This window comes from Ammospiza caudacuta, chromosome 5, assembly GCF_027887145.1.
Source record: "Ammospiza caudacuta isolate bAmmCau1 chromosome 5, bAmmCau1.pri, whole genome shotgun sequence".
Lineage (NCBI taxonomy): Eukaryota > Metazoa > Chordata > Aves > Passeriformes > Passerellidae > Ammospiza > Ammospiza caudacuta.
This window is the reverse complement of record NC_080597.1, coordinates 3735943-3753567: the sequence shown is the minus strand read 5'-3', so window position 1 is coordinate 3753567 and position 17625 is coordinate 3735943. Positions and strand designations below refer to the sequence as shown.

Here is a 17625-nt window from a genome sequence, read left to right as displayed (position 1 = left end):
GGATGGATGGAATGATGAGTTCTGTTCAATATTTGTTCAATGGCCAGTTCTGTTCAATATATTTATTGATGACATGGATGAGGGGATTGAGTCTTTCATCAGTAAATTTGCAGATGAGACTGAGCTGGGATCGTGTGTCCAACTGTTGAAAGGTAGGACGGCTCTGCAGAGAGAACAGTTCTCTCTGGATGGGCAGAGTCTAAAGTTTAATGAATGAAGTTTAATAAATCCAAGTGCCCAGTCCGGCATTTTGGCCACAACAACCCCCTGCAATACTCTGGGCTGAGGACAGTGTGGCTGGACAGTGCCCAGGCAGAAAGGGACCTGGGGGTGCTGGTGGACAGCAGGCTGGACATGAGCCAGCAGAGTGCCCAGGTGGCCAAGAAGCGGGATGGCGGACGGGGATGTGGTCACTATTCCCTGAAGGAGCGGGATGAGGGGACTAACGGGACAGCGAGGAGCTCGCTAATTCCCTCGTGGAGCGGGATGAGGGATGAACGGGACGGGGAAGAGCTCGCCGTTCCTTCACGGAGCGTGATGAGGGATGAACGCCATGGCGCGCAGCCCACTGATCCCTTATGGAGCGCGACGACGACTGAACAGTTCTCTCACGGATCACACGTAAGGGGCAGCTCGGGCCCGTCCCCCTACCGGGGCGGCGCCGCAGCGGCCGCGCCCCCGCCCGTGACGCGCGTCCGCCGGGAAGCGCTTCCTACCCGTCACTTCCCCCGCTGCCGCCGCTGCCGCTCCCGCCGGGCCGCCGGACTCGTGCCCCTGCCCAGGCCCCTGCTACCGCCGCCGCCATGGCCATGAGGCAGACCCCGCTCACCTGCTCCGGCCACACGCGGCCCGTGGTGGACCTGGCCTTCAGCGGCGTCACCCCCTACGGATATTTCCTCATCAGCGCCTGCAAGGGTGAGCGGGACGGGCCGCTTTGTTCGGGATCCCCCGCCCCGGGGGTGGGCGCGGGGCAGCCCCGGCGCTCGTAGGCCGCGCATCGCCGAGCCGGGGGGTGGCGGTGGGGCGGGAGGGGGCTCGGGGGCTGTCCTGGCCACACTCGGGGTGGTGACACCGCCTCGGTATGCTCTGGAATGGCGAAGGGAGCCCACAGCCGGCTCTCTCCGGGTGCTTCATTGCCGGGTTAGCCCGGGGGTGTCCGAGCCCGCATGCGCCCGGTCGGGATCCCGGCTGCTGAGGGGGTGGGAGCTCTCCAGAATGGCTTGTTTATAAAAGTTCCTGTTTCCATCGCCACTGGATTTAAAGCGAGCTCTGGTTTGGCCAGGGCAGCTGCCTTGCCCTGCTGGACACGGCGTGGTGAGAACTCTGTGCTCACTGTGGGAATAGCGTTTTATCTTCGTGCATGTGTATTTTAATCTTTTGCATGCATAAGTTTTAAATCCTTTTCTGCCTTGAAGGGCTTCCACAGCTCTACATCTTGCGTGAACAACTCTTTGATAGCCTTCCAGAAAAAACTGATTATAGGAAAGGCTTTCTATTACTACTTCATTGTTGTATCGCTCTGTGTTTTAATCATATCTCTGTGCAACCATGAGATGTGTTTCTACATATTGATGACTTCGTAGTATTGTTCCAAAGTTAAAAAAAAGAACAAGCCGAATTTGTCTTGGCTGAAAAGAACTTTAGTAAAAATAAAACCTAAATGAAATGTTCCTTTCCACCTTCCTTCTATCTTAAGACAAAGTTACAGACTATTACCAGGAAACTTCTGTCTCATTTGCAGCAGCGTTTGAGTGTCGGTACAGTTTAGATGCATGCAGCAAGTACAGCTGCACATGTGAACTCATTTAAACGGCTGAACCCCTCTGCAAAGAGTGGCTTTGTAAAGTATGGGGTATTTCCATGCACTGGTACAACGGAATATTTTTTCTTCTAAAAAGCTGCTTCCTTCTTTTACCGTGTTACTTGACTGCTGGTTTTGTTTCTGTGAAGATGGCAAGCCCATGCTGCGCCAGGGGGACACAGGAGACTGGATTGGCACATTTCTGGGTCACAAAGGGGCTGTTTGGGGTGCCACCCTGAACACGGATGCCAGTAAAGCAGCTACAGCAGCAGCAGATTTCACAGCGTAAGTGTACACTGTTTTCTTGGTCTCTGTTTTGATTTTAATCTGTAGCTCTTTGGTGGCAACAATCTGTACTAAATTACTGGTTCATTTGTTTCTCTTTAGTAACTGTTAGCTTATTTTGGGCTAGCCAAATTAAAACCTAGATTTTTGCCTTCTTGAATGTAGCTGCAGTTAATTGTGTCATGCTGAACAACTATGATTGCTTCTTGATGTGCTAATTATACTGGTTTCCTTAACTTTTCTGTGCAGCTCTAATTTCTAGCACTGCAGTTATAGCAGAGTTGAGAGGGGGATTTTTATTTTTCATCTAGCAGTTAGCCTCGTTTTATGACATGAAACTTCTAGTGAATTAGTTCTTCCATGTTTTACGTTGTTTGTGCTGTTTGCAGTATTAATGAATATTTTGCAAGTTGAATCTTGTTAGTAGAGGGCAAATTTTATTAATGAAGTTGCAGAGAGGGGCCACCTTTGTCTTCAAACTAAAATGTTAATTGGTTTGCATGGTCCTGAATAAGAGCATGAAGGAAAAGTGGTGGGATAGTCCAAAAAAGCTCTAGTAAAAACATATAAAATATTCTTATTGACTAACTAGGTTATAACTTATAAGAACGTAGCACTTAGGATAAAATGATGTATCAGGAAAGATTGCTTACAAATTCATCAGACTGTCCAGGTTGATTTGTGCTGATGCTTCTAAAATATGAATATTTCTTTTTGCTGTTTAGCAAAGTGTGGGATGCTGTGTCAGGCGATGAACTAATCACACTGGCTCACAAACACATTGTCAAAAGTGTGGATTTTACACAGGTATGAGAAACTTTTATACCTTATTCACCAGGGAAATAAGCTCTTGAGTATGTTTTGCTATTAGCTACTTTTTTGATTTTTTTGTTGTAAATCTTAACAGGTAAATAATACTGCTGCTCGTTTTTAGGATTGTAGGGTCAGTGTAACAAGTGTGTTAGAGGCTGTCTGAGAGAAAAAGCTGTGATTTTAACTCACAGACAAAGGCTGTGTTTTGGTTCAAAGTAGAGTTGACTCTCTATAACTTCTGTTTCAGGATAGCAATTATCTGTTAACAGGTGGACAAGATAAGCTCTTGCGTATCTACGACTTGAGCAAGCCAGAAGCAGGTGAGTCTGCTCTTAAAACTGACTCTTGGGGGGCTTTTTTGAGTTCAATAAAACTGCTGAAATTAAGGGACTGCTTTCTGTTATGAATCACTAAGAACAATGTTGAGGGTTGTTTTACAAATGTAATGTCTATGACCTTTTGGTGTATAAGGGTCCCAGAATTGCTTGGGGTTGGACATCACCTGGTTCCAAACCCTCTTCTATGGACTGATTAAAGCCCCATCCAACCTGGTCTTGCTCACTTCCAGGAATGAGACATCAAGCAGAGCATGTTTCAGTTCACTGCAGACACACTAGAAATTGGACTAATAAATTAAAATTTAGTCATCTGAGTGAAAGACCAACTCCAACATATTTAAGAGTGTTTAAATTCATGTTGATACTGACCTGTTGATGGTTGATAGGAAGCCAGAGAACATCGGTGTTCACCTAGTGAAATTTTTGAAAGGCACTCAGATACCCAGTTTGCATTTATCCTGTTCCCAGAAGAAGATTACAAATAAAGTCCTAAGTGCTTGAAGTAATTCTACAGTCTCTAGTAGAGGGAAATCTGTGCAGCTTAAGGAAGCCCCCAAACTGCTGCATTATGTTATTTCATTTTATTACATGGATTAAAATATTTGGCTTTCTTTTAAGAACCTGATGTTGTCAGTGGACATACTTCTGGCATTAAAAAGGCCTTGTGGAGCAGTGATGACAAACAGATTCTTTCAGCTGATGATAAAACTGTCCGGTAAGAAAAGTAACTTTGGGTTTTCTGTATTGTCATGCTCTGTGTGAGGATGAAGTTATCTTATTTTGGAAAAAGATACGAGTAAGACAGGTTACCTGATCCTAGATTAGTGTAGCTGCATGCCTGATACAGCTCTGTTCTGCTATCAGAGATAATTTTGATAGTAGTTCCAATTTCCCCATAAATGTGTGCTGTTCACAGATGTGTTCTCCTTGATAAGAAGAGGTGAGAACTGCATATAATCAATTTATGCCCTTTGTATTCCTGAAGAAGATGAATTTATAGATGAGGACTCTTGCATACACGCTGTCCTGAGCTACTGCTGCTTTGTCTTCTTCACTTTCGTAGTGTTAAAGACAGGCAAGAGCCTAGTCCTGTTTGTTTTCTTCCAAATTGTAGAAATGCAGCAGTCAGCTAATGAATAAAGATTTTTATTTGTAACAGCAGCACCATTTAATTTCTGCTTAGATACTTCTATACTGCTAGATATAAAACTTTATAATCCTCAATGAACCTCTGTAAATTGGGATTAGTACCTCTTTGTCTTTTGAAATAAAAAGACAGAATAGAATCTTCAAGCCTTGCTTCAAGGTCTGTTGCTTAGAAGACTTAAATCAAGATTTTTAATCTCCGGGAGAATCACTGAGTAGTTATAGTGTATATACCATTTAATGTTGTGGCATTAAGCTGCAAAGGTTAAAGTATTTTAAAGAAGGGAATATGTGTTAAGCCTGGCCTAGGTGAAATAAATGCAGATAAAGCCATGGAAGATCTGAAATACCTGTGGAATAAAACCACATTCCTTGATGGGTGCCTGTTTTGATGCAGGTCTTGCCATGGATGTGAGGTGGAAATTGTTTGATTTGCAGAAGTCTGAGAATCTTTTTTTCCCTTTTTGTTTCCTTTTAAGCCTCTGGGACCGGAGTACCATGACTGAGGTGAAGTCACTAAATGTGGCAATGTCAGTGAGCAGCATGGAGTATGTTCCAGAAGGACAGATACTGGTGATAACCTATGGGAAGACTATTGCTTTTCATAGTGCAGAAACGTGAGTCCACAACTCCCAGTTTTCACAGGTGGAGTCATGGGTGTCTTGTGGGTAAAAACTGGCTGTGCAAGGCCAGAGTCACCAAGCTGTCAGAACTGGCATCTCTATGATGTTTCAAGAAAGGAAGTTACATGCTTAAACATATTCCAGAAAGTAGTTATGTATGTGTGAGCTTTTGTTTTGCTTAATCTAAACTCATTTCTAACTTGACAAGCATGATTTGCAAGTATCAAAACTTGTTTCAAAACTCTGTGGGGTTGTATTTTATTTCTGGGAAAAGCAGTTGAGATTAGTAGAGTCCAATTCCTTTGCTCTCAAGATTTTTTTTTTTAATATGAACTTTGTTAACAAACTTTTCTCCCTCAGTCTAGAGCAGATTAAATCATTTGAAGCACCTGCTACAATCAATTCTGCATCTCTTCACCCTGCGAAAGAATGTTTGGTTGCAGGTGGTGAAGATTTTAAACTCTATAAATATGACTATAATACAGGAGAAGAATTAGGTATGTTTGTCTCCTATAATCATAAAGACTTCTGAAATAGGTATTAATAAAATAATGACCAGTAAGTGAAACTGTTGTACTCAAATGAGGTCTTAGCACAGCATGCTGTGCAGGAGGATGATGAAAAGGTATATAATCAGTTAAACATTTTTTGCTATCTCAGTATACCTAATATTCTAGAGCTAATTAAAACCTCTATTCAACAATTCTGCACCTATTTGAAAACATTTCTCAATCTGTATTGCTATCATAGCTGTATGCTAAATTGTCATACTGTTCATTAGATATGTTAGTTACAAGATTTTATGAAATATATGACATGTTGGCCAAATTTGTTTCAAAAAAAAGCACATTTTCTTACTGATTCAGTCCTCATTTAAAATTGTTTGTGGAAGGAGTGATTGAATGAACAGATTATGTGTACCCCGTGCTGCTGGCTTGCTTTGCAGTTTTGTCTAGAATAACTAAGCATCTTTTTCCTTGCAGTTAATGAAACATTAATATCTTAATTAATTATTAAATGCCTAAAGTAGCCATTGCTGACACACCCATTCATTCATGGAAACTGTTTTGTATCAGAAACTGATCGGTTTGTACTTAAATTTCAGTTGTTGGCTGAAATTTGAAATTGACAGTGTTGATGTGTTCCCTTCAGAATCTTACAAAGGGCACTTTGGTCCCATTCACTGCGTGAGATTTAGCCCCGATGGAGAGTTATATGCCAGTGGCTCTGAGGATGGAACACTAAGGCTGTGGCAGACAACAGTAGGGAAAACCTATGGCCTTTGGAAGTGTGTAGTTCCTGGTAAGTGTGGGCTGGCTCCTGGGGAAACTTGGCAACTCCTTGTGCACCTTTGAAGTCTATCATCAGTGATAAACACTGAGTTTCATACAGTAACTCCTCTGTTTTAAAGGGTGTCTGATCATATCTGTTAGGTTGAAGGATGTACTTCTGTAGCTGTTGTGTAAGCAGTTAACATCACACCCATTAAGCTTTTTGAATATAGACACTTTGTGGGTATTTAAGCCAAGAGCCTGATGTATTTTGTGTTAAGGAGTAGAAATATGTGATACCACTTCTATAATTCTGAAAGAGAGACTCTTTAGAAAGAAGTGTGGTAGTTTTAATTTATATTGTACTCTGGTTCTTTCAGCTTGGGGAGAGGGAGGCAACAACAACACGTGGATATTCATTAATAGAATTACTTGCTCAAGTGTTTTTCCTCAACACTGAATTACATGGAAATTAGCTTTTTCTTTTTTTTTTTAATTAAGGTGGGTGGGTGGAACTGAAGGTATTGACTGTTTTTCTGCTCTTTCTCTACAGAAGAGGAGAATGCAGAAGCAGCAAAAGCAAGGACTACCCTTCCAGGAACTGCAGAGGAGGAAATAGGTAATGAACTGAACTGTCAGCTTCAACAGCCTCAGTGTTAAAAGATAGTCAAGATAATAGCATTTCTTAGTATGAAAGAAGTACTTTCCCTCAAGTGCTTTCTGGTATTTTTCAAAAGATCTTTGAATGCATTTGCCTGACGTTGATTATGTGGTAAGTGTCAGACTGGAGCTGTGCAGGCAGAACAGATGGGGTAGAACAGCTGGGTCAGGTTGAATGGGAAAACAAACTGAACTGGGCTCCTTAAGCAATCCCTGCAACATTTCTTTGGTTTCTATATCTAAAGTGAAATTAAATAACACCTTTTTTATCTAGTTGCAGAAGAGATTGCCTCTGAAAACTCAGATACAGTGTACAGCTCAACTCCTGAAGTGAAAGCCTGATTACTGCAGCTGTTATGTGACACGTGGACATGCGAGACTAAATCAAGTGAGCAGTGACAGACAGCAGCCTTCCAGAGTGCGCTCCCTCCCTGGGGCAAAGATGGGCAGTAATTGATGAGAATGCAGTGGAACTGGCTAGGTGTTGTCTGTAAGAGAACTCAGCATCCAAATAAAAACCCAAAAGACAAGTAGTAGAGTTCTGCTGGCTTTTTGGCATAACTGCCTACTGTCTTTTCAAAGAAGTGTGCAAGCCAAGATCCAGTCTCTCCAATCTCAATTAGACTCATTGTAGTGTGTTTTCATTATTACAAAGAAGAGATACAATGGCTTTTACCTTTTTTTTTTTTTCCCTTGGAAGTTGGAAGAATTGGCTCTAGTTGAAAAGAAGGGATTATGTACTTAAAAGTATTTGGTTCTGGTTTCGTTTCATTATATGCTGCTTCTGAATGTTTAACTGTTTTCAGTTGTCTAAATAAAAAGCCTCTCCAAACTCGTACGTTACTTTTGAGCGTTGGGTTCATGAAATGGAAAAGCAACTGCATTAATCACGTAATCCTTGGCATCTTGGGTTTGTACTATACAGAGAGAAAGCAAAAGAATGTTTTAGTGTTGGTACAGAGGGTGGCAAGTTCTTTGATCTGTAAGCTTTGTATATTTTTTATTCTTTCAAGTTTGAATGTAAACATGAGTCTCTAAAAAGAAAAACAGTGAAAATTCCTAAATTAAACGCGCTGCCTAAAGTATTTGGTTGTACATGAAAATATCAGAGGCTGGCTGCAAATCTGTGTAAAGCTTGGGTTTAGTCCTCCAGACTGGATAAAAAAGTTACTCTTTCAAGGTTACAAATCATATTTTCTTCATTAAAGAAAATAATTGCCATTCTTCCACTTGTCATTTCCTTTAATGTTATGCTGAAAGATTTACATAATGCATTCTGTGAGGTGTATTTATTCACACACCTTTTTTTTTTTTTTTCATATTCATACCTGTCCTTACTGTCCTGTTTTTGCAGACTATACCTATTTGCAATTACCTATTTGAATTTCATTCTAAAAACAAGCAACTCTGATTTACAGCTAAATGGTTCAGTCTTGCTAATTCCACTAAGGCTTTTGAGGACTCCATCTCTAGTACTTGAGCATAAAAATTTTAATTTAGAAATTGGATGTGTTTAAAATGAGAAATTTTGAACACCTTGCTCCATGGCGAAACTTCTTGCATGCTGTGGGTTTTATTCCATATTTGCAGTAGGTTCTATAGCATTTCATAGATCTGGAATAGAATCTTGGAAAGGAAGAAAACCTTTAACCTTGAGTTCAGCTGTTAACCTAGTTGTTCCCAAGTTCACCAGAAAACCATGACCCTTATTCTACATTTATGGCTTGCTCTGGGATGCATAGAAATTAAACAGATAATAGTCATAAAAACTTAATACTTAGTAATGGCTACTAAAATACTGGAAGAAATGAAAAAATCCCAAGAAAACTAAAGGACTGTTATGAACAGGTCTTTAAAAAGTCACCAGTAAGGGTACCAGCAAAACCCAGATTTAATATTAACTGACGGGACAACAAAGTTCACTCTACTACTTACAGGACAGTTAAGGCACGCCAAGGAAAAACAAGCAACAACAAAACCAAACAAAATCCAGGCAATCAAAACAAATTAACCAAGTACTGTTTAGAGAGGTGTGTGTGTGTTCAAGTGGCAAAAGGATAGTGAGAATAAAAAGAAATAAGCTTTTAGGCTTTACCAGCACTCAACAGTAATGTTAACTTGTACCTTAAACCTAACAATTTAACAGGAACAGTGCTTAACTTAAACCTAACTTAAAAATTTACTATAACAGTTTAACAGAGGAATAATACCTAACAGCATTTAACCTAATTTAGGACTTAACCTTACTTACAAGCCTAATTTACTTAGATATCTAAGGTAACCCTGTTTCATCCCAGACACAGTTAGAAAGTGTGGGAACAGGGATGTGCTGTTTGGGCAAGAAAAATAATTTCCAAGGCTGTTCCTAAAGAAAACAAGAGCTCCCTAGACAGCAGCAGTTCCTGGAAGCAGACAGTGTTTCTGATGAGCTCAAGAGGAGCTGAGCTCAGTGCTGTTTGTCAAGGCCAAGGCATCACAAGTATTTCTTAGATGACTGTGGCCTGGAAAAGGAGGAGGAGGATGCACCGCCACAAGTACTTGAAAGCTTGTAATTTTTGGACTGCTAAAGTACACAGTGCAAATGGTATCTATACTTCTAGAGTGACTGCTGTCTTTAAAACCATTTCGTCTCAAAGCACACATGCAGTTTTGGTATGGGAAAAGCAAAAAGGAAAAGTATCCTCATGTTTCAGAGCTATGGCCCTTCCCTGCTTTACCCGATGCCGTTGTGAGTTTGAGGTTTCTTAAAGTTGGAAACTGTTTCATGTAAACGTCAGTATTTACAATGTACATCATATTTTTCAGGAGAATTTGTGGGCTTTTTTTTCCAGTCCTGGAAAAAATGTAAAGGCCATGACGTTTTCAGTGGCTTTGTCACCAGAATTTCATTCTAAGGGTACCACTAGAAGTTTTACAGGTTGGCAGGTTTGTAAACCCCGTGTGTACGTGTGGCACCAGCTCCTCCTTGAATGGACAGTGCTTTGACTCATCCCCAAGAGCAGGTTCAGCCTTTACAAAGGCGTGGAACGTCCCTGAGGAAAGGAACATGCCCGCAGCAGCAGGGCCGAGGCGCGGCCGAGCCGGCCCGGCGCGGTCCCCACGTGGCGGCGGCGGAGCTCTGCGCCCGGCCCGGCCCCGCCGCTTCCTGCCCGAGCGGGGCGGGCCCGCAGCCTGCCCGGAGCTCCGGGGGCGGAGAGCGGGGCCATGGCCGGCCGGAACCCGGGCACCGAGCTGGGTAAGGGGGCGGCGGGGCTGCGGATCCCCGGTGGGCGCTGCGGAGGCCCGGGCGGAGCGGGGCTGTGCCGGGTCCGGCTCCCCACGGCCGGCCGAGCCTCCCCCGGGCGGCTGCGGGACCGCGTTCCTCTGAGAAGCCGAAATAGGAACAGCCCTGGGGTTCTGTGCGTGTTCTGACACATCCCGTGACGGGGAACAGGGAGCAGGCTTTGGGACTGCGGGTTAAACGCGAGTTTCCGTGTCACACATGGCTTTGGCTTCAGGGTTCCGAGCAGGATCAGAGATTGTAGGACAGCTCTGAGCCCTGGTCCTGTCCCTGCAGGGTCAGAGGTTGGACAGCTCTGCAGCCTTGGTCCTGTCACAAATCTGGACCTGCAGGGTCGGAGGTTGCAGGACAGCCCCACAGCCCTGGTCCTGTCACAAAGCCGGACCTGGTTCTCTCCTGCACGCCGTTCTGGTTCTCACAGGATTCTTCCTCCCCTCTTTCCCACCAAGAGATTAAAACCACTGAATTTGGGCTCTGATTTGCAAACTCGAGACTCCACCTCCTCTGATAGTTCTTGTTGCTCACTCTCTGGGGAGTGGTAAGGATTTTCCAGGTGTTTGCAGCTGGTCTCTGGGTCTGAAAGGTGGCTGTGCCTGAGATAAGGCAGGGAAAGACTTTCTCTGCCTTTTCCTGGCTGGAGCTGCCTTTCTCCTTATTGCTGGGGAAGGGCAAAGTGCTACAGCTTCCTCAGCAGAACCCAGCTGCAGCAGTGGGATGGATTGAGGCGGTGAGACTTCCTCCAAGATGTGATAATTTGGTCATTATGAGTAGGTGGACAATGAAGTGGAGGAGACACAGGGGTGGCCTCATGGAAGAGGGGGAGCAAAGGCCAGCTGGTGTGGAACAGTCAGGTCTCACAGCTGGCACGAGCAGAGTTCAGGAGATTGTGCCATCACGTGCCTGTCATGACAACAAGCACAGGCACTTTTAAATTATTAGCCTGCGGATGGACAAGTGAGAGCTGTGTTTCCATTCACTGAAATTGTGGAAATGCTGCAGCTTTCAAAAGCGAGATGTGTAATTGCTCTCTGATGTCCTCATTCGTGGGCTGCTTGTAGGGACAGGTGAGTTTCAAGTGCAGTCATCCGAAGAGCTGAAACAAACATTAATAATGTAGATGACAAAACATCGCTGTTAGGAAAAACAGCTAACACAAAACTCTGCAAATACACTCCAGTTACTTTAAACTAGGGGTGTGTCATGCCTTTTCTTAGTAAATTCAAGCTTAAAATTAATTGATGTGTGGGGCATCCAGAAACTTGAAGTCAGCTCAGTTCTGATACTTGTTGACATGCCTTCCCAGGGATCTTTGTTTAAAGCAGTTGTGGTCAAAATGAACTGTGTTAGATATTCAGGGCAGGTGTGGGAAAGGCAATGGTGTGGCTGTCACCATGTTTAAGTGGCAGCTTCTAGCATCTGCCTTATGCTGGCTGCTTTAAAGAGAGAACTGCACCTTTCTGCCATTTGCTCTCCCACTAAATACATATCTGAAATACAGCAGCATACTAAATGCAGCACTTAACATATCTTAGTGCTGTATCTCAGCTGGTAGCAGTACTCAGAAAGAACAGACTAAACCCTTACCTTTATCTTTCGTGGTTGCTAGCAACACTCACTGCTTCTGTCACTTAGGCACTTGAGCTTTTGAAGGTTTTACAAGCCTGTGCCAGCAGCTTTAACACTAATTCAGGTGATTTGCCCTGTTTCCCACACAGCTTTGTGCAAAATTAGAGTTTTCTAACAGGGACATCTAGTGGTAAAATGTATTTTACTTAAAAATATATATTATTTGTGTCCTTTTCTGTTTCTGTGCTTGCTACATAATGTCAGTATCAAAGCAGGGGGTCTCTGATGTTGCCATTAGAGAGGGTCTATTTGTTTACTATTGACAAGCCAAACTCTTCACCAATCATAGCATGTAGTGCTTTCCTGTGTGATTTTTTAAAAAATAAATACATTTTTGTAAAATTCCTTGATTCTTCCCTCCTCATCTCCTTCCCTCATACCCATCACTGTGCCTTAGCAGAAGAAGGTTTTTCCTTGGAATAAAGAACAGGTGCATGTTCCACAGATGAAAAGACCCTGATGTGCACAGTCAGAGGCTCACCAGCCTCATGCACTGATACATTTGCCATCCAAGAGTGGTGCAAAGAAGCTGGACAAAGAGTTTTACAAGTTTTCCATTCCACAAGGACTGTTTGCACAGCTTGTGTGCTGGGGTTCACCAGGATGCCTGCAGGGATTGAATGAATCTGCCTCTCCTGCTCTGCTCTGCAGGGGCCTGGGTTAGAACAGCCCAGATGTTTAATGTTTTGTCATGCTTCAGAAGAGTATCAGATGTAATTTTTAACATCACCTCACAATGAAATATTAGAACATATCAGTGAGTATCTGTTTTGGAAGTGCCAGCTGCTTTGGTTTAACTGTGGGGTGCAGACACCTGGGGACACAGGGACCATCCCCTCTGCCCAGCTCTTGGAATGTACATGGAATATTGGGTCCAGTTTTTCTTTCCTGTGGCATTCACATTCTCTGAAAAAATCCCTTCACCCAGGATTTTTCTCCTAAGCAGCTGAGAAGCCTCAGAGAAAAAGGAAAACAAATTCTTATCTCATTTGTTTCTCCTGTGTTTTGCTCATGTGGAATGTGTTTGGAGACTGTTTACCCACAGGTGATTGTTGCATTGGGTTCTGCTGTGAGTTGTTTTGTCTCTTTGGCCAGTTACAGCCAAGCTGTGTCAGGACTCTGGAAACCAGAGTCAGGAGTTTTCATTATTATCTTTTTAGCCTTCTGTAAGTATGCTTTCTGTATTCTTTAGTATAGTTTAGTATTCTTTAATATAGTATTACAAAATAAAAAATTAGCCTTCTGAGAACATGGAGTCAGATTCATTATTCCTGCCTTTGTTGGGGCGTTCCCAGCAAATATATTTTTTTCCAATAGGAAAGAGAGATTGATAAGAGAGAAAATCTGGGGCAGAACAGTCAGGTGCTGGGACAGGTTGGGCTCAGAGAGGCTTTGCAATCTCCATCCTTGGGGACTCTCAAAACACACCTGAATAAAGCTCTCAGCAGCCTCAGAGCTGAGATGCTGCATTGCCCAGGACAAATGGTCTTCAAAGATCTTCCAACTTATTCTACAATTATAAGTTTTATTACCTCCGTGTGTCTATGTATGTCTGAATATATATCTATACACACAGACATATATGTATGCATTCTGAGCAATGAGTAATTAGTTGCACTTGTTTTGCAATGTACTTGGAATCTTAAAAAACCCAATTATCTATCTGTGTTGCTTAGACCCTGTAGCTGAAGGGACAAAAATACATTCATTATATTTCAATTTATATATTTTTAATTATAGTTGGTATTTCTGAGCCATCTACATGTGAGAGCTAGCCTGTTGGTAAGTGGCATTTAAATAATGAAGTGTTACATCCCTTTTCAAAACAGCATAATTCTGTTCTAATATATTAATAGCTGCTTTTAGCCTGTACTGTGGCTCTGGTTCTTCACTGTTCTAGCACCTTTTGAATCTGGTGGGTAATTTTAATCAAATTTGAAGGACAAGTAGATTGTCTTGGAAATAAGTTAGGCGTTGCGTGCAGTGACCAAATCAGCTCTTTTGTTGAGGGAAAGGCAGGTACAGATCAGAAATTACATGGATTTTCATTGCAAGTGTTTTATTTTGGCCTTTATGCCAGTAAAGGAGTTCTGTTTTACTCAAGGTTGTAAGGACCACAGCTGGGTTTTTGGGGTGAGGAGATGTCTCGAGTCAGGGAAGAAGCGAGGGAACAACAGGGGACTTGGGCCCGCAGGAAGCCAGGTCCTGATGTTTTCCTCTCCCTTCCTAAGGAAAGGCTTGTTGGTGGCTCCCAAAGTGCTTTGGAGGAGGACAGCATGATCCATTTTGTGTGATCCATGGACAGCACTGTGTGATTTCACTGATGGCACAAGACAGCAGACCTGATTTCCAGCTCAGGGCTCATGCTTGTATCCTGATGTATCTGGATGCTGATAACTTGGAGACTGAACTTCTGTCATACAAAGGAAGACCCACATGAAATTGAGGATCTCTTGTCCATATCAAGTGTCTCTATGGGAAAATAACACTGACTTTTGTCTTGACAGAGCTGAATAACCCCCAAATCTCTAAAAATCTTACATGGTAAGACATCCGTAACAAGACCAGATCCCAAAGCCTTTTCTGTCCTTTCAGTGGCTTTGCTGAGCTCTGTGTGGCCAGCTGGGGTCAGCCTTTGTCCAGCTGAACTCCTCCTTTCTCCAGGGAAGGCTCAGGACCCAGTTTGAGTCTGTCCTCCCGAAATAACAGCTTTCATCACTTCCCTTCCCCGATTGATGGTGTGCTCATGGTAAGAGCAGGAGCACACATGCTGTCTCTGGCACACAAAATGAAATAACCACTTGAGGGGGGCAGCTCCTTTTGGGAGCAGTGCTGCCTAAAAATGCTTGTGAAACTATTGCCTCAGGCGTTCCTGAGCTTTCTGTTTCACCATCTGAAGGGATGCCATCAACACGTTTTTTTTAAAGCTTCTCTAAAGCTTAGTCTGTTTCATGAGGAATGTGTGAGGAAGCTTAGATATTTATGTAATTATCCTAATGAAGTGGTTTTATTTATTGTTTTCTGAGGAAATGCTTGGTATTTTTGGATTCGTGTTCTTCAAAGAGAGGAGATGAATTTCCTGTTAAGGAATTGAATATGATTTTTTCAGATGCCTTCTGAGAAAAAAAGTAAACTAGAAGAGTGATTACAGAATATTGGCTAATTAGCTGTAGTGTAACTGCTTTAATTACTTTTATCCCTGAAGCCACATGACTGTGCAGATGACTAGCAGATGACTTATTTAAAAAAAAAAAAAAGACATGTTCACACTGCAAGGTTAATGAGCCTAATTAAATATAGTTTTCCTTAGCCAGATACTAAATCATAAAGCTTGGGGGAGAGAGGGAGGGGGAGAATCCAAAGGCAGTCAGTTCTATTTCAAAAAAATGGTTTTATTCTGATATTTAATGAAAAAAAGAGAAAAGCTGGAATTGTGAGGGATTTTTCTGAATAAAGGCACTTAGATCTAAAGATTTGATGAGACCTCACCTGGCAAACTTTGAAAGTCTATTTAGAGACAATTATGCTGAGACATATTTGTTTTCACTTACCCATTGCTTTAATTAATGTAGGAATGAGCTTGAATAAAAGGTCTGTGTTAAATGGAAGTCTCCATCTGCTGCTGCACATTACCAGAACCTTTGTCCTTCCTTGCCGTGCCATTTTCATTGCACCCTTTTATTTCCTGTAGTAAAAGCTGCATGATGTCTCACATTAAGTTGTACAGAAAGGATGGAGTTCTGATTTTTTGTAAAATTATTCCTTTTTTTTTTTTTTTAAATAAATTTTCTGCCTGTGCTGTGCACTGTGATTTGAGTTCCCACGCTCAAAAAAAATACTTGGAGATCCACATTCTGTCATCTTGCAGGGACTCTTGCATCCCATGCACAAAAATTAGATATTAGACATTAGTGAGTTGCCATGTGTCAGCTACCTTTGTGACTAGCCTTGAGTCACTGAGAACAGAGGAGGAAATGTGTCAGACAGTGAAAGGGGCTCAAACCAATGGATTTTGTCCTGTTTGCAAAAAACATGCAGTCAGCTATTGCTGATCAGCTGATATTTGGTGACTTTCACAGGTGACTTTGGGCAAAGCAAAGGTAGTAGCTCATTTCCACTTCCATTCTCCTTCCACACCTTTTCTCCCGTTATGAATTCTTTTTTTTTTTGCCTTTCTCCAAATGCATTTATAGTTGATTATTTCCTTTAAGCTGATCTAGTGTGCAGGGCTCTAACATCTTAAAAAGATTGCTTAGATCTGAGTCAGGATGCTCAAGAGTCAGGTTGGGTAGATACAATAGCTTTATCAGACTGAATCCTCTACAAACAGTTGCTAATTAAGAATTAACCTACTCATGGGTGAAATTTGTGTCTTTTCATTTAAATTTTCTTCTCAAATTTGAATTTTCCCTAACAGACTGGACACTTTCTTCACTGTCTTTACTTCTTCACTGTCTTCTTCTCCTAAAGAATTGTTTTTATAAATAATTTACTGGTTGGTTTTCTTGGTTGTTTCAAAAGTGTAGAAAGAATAGGTTAGAGCAGACCAGCTGAAAGGATCCCTATTAGAGAGGGAAAAGCTGAGTTCCTCATCTAAACTGCTTCCTTTGGTTTTGTCACATTTTCCAAAGGGGCTGAAAGGTCACTGTGCCCCCAGGAGGGTTCAAAAGTTATTACAATAAATGGGATTATGATTAAATTATGCTACCTCAGCGCTTGGCACAGGTAGCAGAAGAATCCTAACACAGAGTTTGTGTGTCCCTCCTCCATATATTGATTTATGTGTGTTTTCCTCCCCCATGGACTTTGTCAAATATATCCTGATAGGCAAAAAAGGAGGAAAGTTGTAGCCATGGTTTTTGTAGCAATTTTTTCCCACCTGCTTTCTACGAGTCAGCTGAGCTGAGCTCCTTTCTTTGGGGACAGAATGGATAAACCTGTGGCTTTGAAATTGGGAAGAATAACACGGGTTTGTCTTTGACTTGCTTGCAGCTTTCTAAGCTCCCCATTTTCCTTGGTGCCATGCAGTGAGTCTGATGCTAAACTCTTAAAAAAATCCATAAAATCCTTAGGATCCCTTTGAAATTCCTTCACTGATTTATTGGTTCTGTTTTTAGCTAAGAATTTGTGGGTACCACTCACTAATAGTTTGTATGTGGTAATAGGACAGTGGTAGCTTACTTATGCTCAAAACAAGATTTTCTTCGGCTGTTTCGTGTTGTCCTCCATTTCCTCTGAGTCATCGTTACCCTAAATTGGTTTTTGTAAGTCTAGGAAAACAAGCTTTTATTTACACATACTTTGGCTAGTATATTAGTTTTCTACATTTTTTTGGCTATCAAAGCTATTCAGTAGGAAGAAAAAAAAAAGTATAAGATTTCAGTACAAAATTAGTGATTTTGTCTACCAGCTTATTTTTTTTTTTTAAGTTTTAAACATTTTTTTAATCAATATGCTCAAGGGAAATGCAATTTACCACTGTAGTAAAGAAGATTCATAGAGTGACATCTTCTTAATAAATTCAATCACCCAGAATTATTATCTCCTAGTACCTGTCTATGCCCATGTCCATATTCTGACCTTAACTGGGGGTGATATTTGGTGATTGATGGTGGTGATTTGCTGATGATTGGTGGTTAATGATTGTTGATGTTATTTTCATGGAATGCTGGTACATCAGTATTTAGAGGAATTATTTACATTTTGGGATGTGAGAGATTTTAAAGATGCTCCAGTTTCTTTTTCCTGTGTACTCTGAGCAGCCTGTATTTGTTAATATTAA

General features: G+C 42.0%; 2 protein-coding genes across 2 annotated transcripts in view; both read left to right on the top strand.

Moving 5' to 3' along the window:
- Positions 1–723: 723 nt before the first annotated feature.
- Positions 724–8161, top strand: STRAP (serine/threonine kinase receptor associated protein). The gene is made up of 10 exons (XM_058805448.1): positions 724–915; positions 1951–2086; positions 2812–2893; positions 3147–3219; positions 3856–3952; positions 4863–5000; positions 5367–5503; positions 6159–6308; positions 6831–6896; positions 7212–8161. Exons 1-10 carry the CDS (start codon positions 804–806, stop codon positions 7277–7279), a joined length of 1059 nt encoding a protein of 352 aa, XP_058661431.1. The 5' UTR covers positions 724–803; the 3' UTR covers positions 7280–8161.
- A 1971-nt stretch (positions 8162–10132) lies between these two features.
- DERA (deoxyribose-phosphate aldolase) overlaps positions 10133–17625 on the top strand; it is a 45544-nt gene continuing 38051 nt past the window's right edge. The window contains exon 1 of the mRNA XM_058805146.1: positions 10133–10172. Within this exon, the coding sequence (XP_058661129.1) occupies positions 10142–10172 (31 nt within the window). The 5' untranslated portion in view covers positions 10133–10141. The remainder of the gene's footprint in view (positions 10173–17625) is intronic.

Bases quoted from the DNA above. Each gene is read 5' to 3' on its own strand.
- STRAP (XM_058805448.1), top strand. From the start codon at position 804: ATGGCCATGAGGCAGACCCCGCTCACCTGCTCCGGCCACACGCGGCCC. The intron at 3,220-3,855 runs GTGAGTCTGCTC...CTTTCTTTTAAG, and splicing joins CTTGAGCAAGCCAGAAGCAG to AACCTGATGTTGTCAGTGGA. The intron at 3,953-4,862 runs GTAAGAAAAGTA...TTTCCTTTTAAG, and splicing joins GCTGATGATAAAACTGTCCG to CCTCTGGGACCGGAGTACCA.